This window comes from Mustela putorius, unplaced genomic scaffold (assembly GCF_011764305.1).
Source record: "Mustela putorius furo isolate JIRA1106 unplaced genomic scaffold, ASM1176430v1.1 tig00537227_pilon_pilon_pilon, whole genome shotgun sequence".
In the NCBI taxonomy this organism is placed as follows: Eukaryota; Metazoa; Chordata; class Mammalia; order Carnivora; family Mustelidae; genus Mustela; species Mustela putorius.
The window spans coordinates 6,155,267-6,160,613 of NW_025422368.1; the positions used below are offsets into that span (position 1 = coordinate 6,155,267).

At 60.2% G+C, this 5,347-nt stretch overlaps 1 protein-coding gene across 1 annotated transcript; it reads right to left on the reverse strand.

The window, feature by feature from the left end:
- Positions 1 to 1,189: 1,189 nt before the first annotated feature.
- Positions 1,190 to 4,988, reverse strand: PRPH (peripherin). Its single transcript, XM_013049139.2, has 9 exons — positions 4,370 to 4,988; positions 3,903 to 3,963; positions 3,625 to 3,720; positions 3,066 to 3,233; positions 2,839 to 2,964; positions 2,542 to 2,762; positions 2,391 to 2,440; positions 2,067 to 2,146; positions 1,190 to 1,607 (listed from the first exon to the last, which is right to left on the reverse strand). The coding sequence occupies exons 1-9, from the start codon at positions 4,909 to 4,911 to the stop codon at positions 1,542 to 1,544; spliced, it is 1,410 nt and encodes a 469-aa protein (XP_012904593.1). The 5' UTR covers positions 4,912 to 4,988; the 3' UTR covers positions 1,190 to 1,541.
- Positions 4,989 to 5,347: the final 359 nt, after the last annotated feature.

Consider the following 5,347-nt stretch of genomic DNA (forward strand, 5'->3'; position numbering starts at 1 on the left):
CTTTACAAGGCTGGAACGACCTGCTGGTAAGTCCCTGTCCCCTACCCCAGACTGGGGGCTCCTTGAGAGCAGGGACTCTGGCTTACTTCCTGCATGTAGCACAATAATTGAGTGAAAAAGATAATTTTAAAAAACTCAGAGGGGCACCTGGGTGGCTCAGTGCGTTGAGCCTCTGCCTTTGGCTCAGGTCATGGTCTCAGGGTCCTGGGATTGAGCCCCTCATGGGCTCTCTGCTCAGCAGGGAGCCTTTGTCTACCCCAACCCTGTCTGCCTCTCTGCCTACTTGTGATCTAACAAATAAATAAAATCTTTAAACAAACTCAAATGGATTTTGACTTGAAGGCGAGGGCAGGACGGAGTAGAGTTAGTGGGCATTGTAGAAGGAGACATTTTCAAGCAGGATAGGGAGTGATGGTGGCAGAGTCTGATTTGCTAAGAGTGTCAAGTAGGTTTAGGTGGCTGGCAGGACTAGGCCAGGGGAAAGAGATCAGTGAGGGAGATAACAGACCCAGGCAAACAGTGGGTGGACTAGGGTGGTGGCAGTGGGGACAGGGAGAACAAGACAAGACTTGATCGGGACGCCTGGGTGGCTCAGTGGGTTAAAGCCTCTGCCTTCGGCTCGGGTCGTGATCCCAGGGTCCTGGGATCGAGTCCCGCATCGGGCTCTCTGCTCTGCGGGGAGCCTGCTTCCTCCTCTCTCTGCCTGCTTCTCTGCCTCCTTGTGATTTCTATCAAATAAATAAATAAATCTAAAAAAAAAAAAAAAGACTTGAGTTAAGGAGTAGAATTTACAGAATTGGTGGCTAGGTGAAGAAAAGAAGGGGTAGAAGATGAGGTGTTCTAATGTGGCAGTCTCGTTCCCCTTAGTGGTAACCTCTTCTAGAGTGGGAAACCCCAAAGGAAGAACACAATGGCAGGTAGAGAGGGAAGTGCGGAGCCCTGTCTGGACACGCTCAGCTTGAGGGGCTAGGGTGCACCCAGAAGGCACCTCCTGGACATTCAGGGCTGCTACCGACACACAGAAGTTGAGAAGCAGTGGATGTAGAACTAGGAGAAGGATAGATAGAGGAGTCACAGATGCCAAGATACAGGATGCAGGAAAGAAATGACTAGAGGCAAGGGAAAAATACTGCTGAGCCCCATCCCCATAGCCACCCTCACTTCCATAGAGACAAACGCACTGGAGAGGTTTCTCTTGACAGCAGTTTTATTTGATTCAAAAGTGGAACTCAGATCCTGGCCCACTCCACTGGTCATGGGATAATGACTAGATCTGGAGATCGCCGGCCTCTTACTAGGACTTGATAAGGGGATATATAGGTCATATATAGGGCATATAGGTCACAGATACGTACCAGGGCAGGGAGGAAAGAGCCAGCTATGGCTGGCTGGGTAGGGCTTGGCCACAGGCCCGGGAAGGGGTGACTTGTGGCATCCCTTGGACACATGCAGAGCCAGAGAGGGCTAATTCAGTACTGGTACTGGGGTCTGGGACTTGGAGTAGGGCTAGGGCAGGGTCAGGGAGCTCTGGACCAATGGGTTCAGTAGCTGTGAGTAGAAGACTTGTCCAGCTCACTGCGCTGCTCCTTCTGGGACTCGGTCACCACCTGGTGGGGCAAGGCATGTGAAGGGCACAAACCACTCAGCACAACCCCCCCGTGATCTCCTTTGGGGTATGCTGTCTCCTTCTCCAGCAAAACGAGCAGAGGCTCCTGACTGACCATCCACCTCCTCTCTGTCCCTCTTGCTCCAAAGACCACTAACCCGCAATACTCTAAAACCAGCGGCAGCCATGGGGTGCCTGGGTGGCTCAGTGGGCTAAAGCCTCTGCCTTAGGCTCAGATCATGGTCCCAGAATCCTGGGATCGAGCCCCCCATCAAGCTCTCTGCTCAGTGGGGAGCCTGCTTCCTCCTCTTTCTCTCTGCCTGCCTCTCTGCCTACTTATAATCTCTGCCTGTCAAATAAATAAATAAAATCTTAAAAAAAAAAATCAGCTGCAGCCATGTTGGGGCCTAGAAATAATATGGCCAATGATGGGGTCCTGGGTTCAAGTGGTCCATCTCACCTCTCCATCCCGCGTCTCAATGGTCTTGATCAGAACCATCTTCCTGCTGTGGCTGTCCTGAGGAGGCTCCACCTCAGGTACTGGAAAAAGCGGGATGAAGGGGTGGAAGAGAGGATTGTGGTGTCTCTCCTTCTAAGCCCTGCCTCTCATCTATGAGGGAAGGGGAGGGGAGTGGCAGGGCATGAGGAGCAGGCTTGAGTATAGACTAGGACCCAGAAGTTAATGGACAGAATCCATCCCTGAGCAGGGGCATAGCAAGAGTCTGGTCAGGGCAGAAGCGGACAAGGGGACAGGGAGGTTTAAAGCCAGGCGTGGGAGACTCACCGGTCGTCTTTATACTCAAGGATGCAAAAGAATGGATTGGCACAGAGATCCTGGGAACGAAACCAGGAGTGGGCGACTCGGCCCAGGCCCCACCCCTTCCCTAAACGCCCAATCCCCACCATCCTCCCACCCCCAGCAGCACTGCCCCCACCTGCTCTCCTCGCCCTCCAGAAGCTTCCGGTAGGTGGCGATCTCGATGTCCAGGGCCATCTTGACGTTGAGGAGCTCCTGGTACTCGCGCAGGTGCCGTGCCATCTCCTCCTTCAGTTGTCGCAGCTCCTCCTCGAGTCTCGCGGCGCCCGCTTGATACCCGCCCGCCTCCAGGGCAAACTGCTCCTCTAACTCCCGCAGCTGTCTGAGCAGCGCCTCGTTCTGGGGGCAGCAGGGGGTCACTGGGGGAACAGCCTCCACCCCCACCGCCGCCCGGGGCCCGAAGTCCGAAACTCACCGTGCCGCGCAGCCCGTCCACCTCACAAGTCAGGCTCTGTATCTGGCGTCGGGACTCATTCATCTCCTGCTTGGCCTGACGCAGGGCCTCGTGGTTCCGGTTGGCGGCGTCGGACAGGTCCGCGTACTGCGGCGCGCGAGGCAACCCGGCTGTGAGCTGGCGGGACGCGCCCTCCCTGCTGCGCCCCACTCGCCCAGACCCTCCCTCACCCTCCCGGGCTCTCGCACTTTGGACTTGTACCACTCCTCTGCCTCCTGCAGGTTCTTCGCCGCGATGCTCTCGTACTGCGCTCGGATGTCCCTCAGCGCCGCCGTCAGCTCCGGCTTCACGGTGGCCTCGACCTCGACCTGCTGCACCTGCTGGCTCTCCACGCTCACCTGCAGGTCTCGCAGCTCCTGCCGCCCAGGACAACAAGTTGTTGAGGTTGCCGCGCGGATCTCACGCGGGCCTGCCTAGCAGTTCACGCGCAGAAAAAGAAACACTCGAACGAACAGATGGGGGCGCCAGGGAGCGCAGCGCGCTTGGTCTGCGCGTCCTGCGCCCCGGTCCGCTCCAAGGCCGCGGCCAAGTTCCAGGGTGCAGCTCCGCTGCTCCCCACCAGGTGGCGCAGGGGTGGGAGTCAAACCACCTGTAGACCGGGGTTGAGGGGCTGCGTCTAACCCAGCGAATCTCACTTCTCTTCCCCAGGGCAATCCCTCAGCTGCAGTCTTCTCCACCGCCTGCGTTTCAGCTCCAATGCGACCACCTGCAACCTTCGAAGCCTGCCCTGACCCTCGGTCCACCTACCTCCTCATGTAGCTTCTTGAGGAACTCAATCTCATCCATCAAAGACTCGATCTTGCGCTCTAGTTCCAGGCGGGACAGAGTGGCGTCGTCCACGTCCTTAGTGGGGTGGCCGAGGGGGTTCAAGAGCAGGGAGGGGCTGCTCAGGCCGGGGAAGGGCCAGGCCCTCCCTGCCTGTCTCTGGAGGCTTCTGGTCGCCTCCTGGCGCCCGCACATGTCACCCTAGATACGCAGGCGGGGGTAGACGTGGGGAGACTGGGTGACGTGGGGCCCGGGCTCACCTTGCGGAAGAGCACGAGGTTGTGCTCCGCGTCCTCCCTCTTGCGCGTCTCCTCCTCCAACCTGGCAAGAAGGGTGGGCAGAAGCTGAGGGGCAGAGTCATCGCCCAACCATCGGGCCGCGCACCCCAGGGTCTAGATTAGAGGCTGCGGCTGTCCAGGGCTGAGGACGGGTCTTCAACCGGCCCAATGACCTCGCCCGCTTTCTCTCTAACGGACTGGGAGATGAGATGGGACCCCTTTTTCCACAGGGGAGGCATGGTAACTCCTCCTCTCTCCCCTCCCCAGAGGGGCAGCAAAGTGGTGGGGGAGGGTCGGCGGGGGCGAGAGCCCGCGGGCAAGCCTTGCTCCCTGCGCACTCCTGTGTAGACCGAGAGGAGACACTCCCCCAGGCGACTGGTGGGGAAGGGAGCGGAGCGAGGAGCAGCCGCCTCGACGGCCGCCGCCCAGACCCAGCCCTGCTCCCTGACCTCTGCTTGAGCGCCGCCAGGTCCTCCGCCAGCCCGTCGCGCTCCACCTGCACCCGGTCGCGCTCGCGGCCCAGCAGCTCGAGCTCCCTCCGCAGCTCGCGCAGCTCCTGCTGGCACAGCTGGTCGGCGCGCGCCGGCTCCTGGCCCCGGGCCTGGCTCAGCTCCCCACGCAAGGCCGCGTTCTGCTGCTCCAGGAAGCGCACCTTCTCAATGAAGTTGGCGAAGCGGTCGTTGAGCTCCTGCAGCTCCTGCTTCTCATTGCTGCGCGTGGCCAGGAACTCCTGGTTGAGAGCCTCGGCCATGGAAAAGTCGAGGCGCTCCGAGGGCAGGCGCAGGAGGGCGCCCGCTCCCGACCGGGGGCCGCGGAAACTGCCCAGGCGCACCGAGGAGCCCGTGGACGCCGATCCCAGCAGGCGACTGCTCGAGAAGCGGGAGCTGGACGCATAGGAGTAGGCCCCGGGGGACAGTGAGGGCGGTGGCCCGAAGGTGCGGCGGTAGGAGGTGGAAGCGACGCTGGCTCGGAGGCCCGACGGGTGGCTCATGGCGGCCGAGGACTGGCAGTCACCGCGGGCAGAGCTGGTCCGGGAGCTGGGAGGGAGCTGCGGACCGCTGCGAGGCGGCTTTATAGGCCTTCGGGCTCAGGGGGGGCACGGGCAGCTCCTCCCACTGGCCTGACAGTGGGTCTCTGTGGGGAGGGGGACGCCCCACCCCTGCGGAGCGGCAAGAGAGCCGCACCCTCCCTCCAAGGTTGTTGGCGCCCTGCCTACTTGATTCCCCCTGTTGCTGGCCGGGAAGGAATCGGGCCTGGCGACCACCCGCAGGCCTGGGCTGGGGGCTCAGCTGGATGGATCCTTCCAGCAACATCCAGAGCGGGGAACCTAGGCTGGGAGGGCCTGACTGGAGCTGGGGTTCCTGCCTGCAAGAGCTGGTAAAAATCGATGTACAAATGTAGAATCATTATCCACCTGAAATTAATAT

Excerpts from the sequence above, each read along its gene's own strand:
- PRPH (XM_013049139.2), bottom strand. The coding sequence starts at position 4,911 with ATGAGCCACCCGTCGGGCCTCCGAGCCAGCGTCGCTTCCACCTCCTAC. Across the intron at positions 3,234-3,624 it reads TCAAGAAGCTACATGAGGAG|GAGCTGCGAGACCTGCAGGT; the intron begins GTAGGTGGACCG and ends CCTGGGCGGCAG. Across the intron at positions 2,147-2,390 it reads CTTGAGTATAAAGACGACCG|TACCTGAGGTGGAGCCTCCT; the intron begins GTGAGTCTCCCA and ends CGCTTTTTCCAG.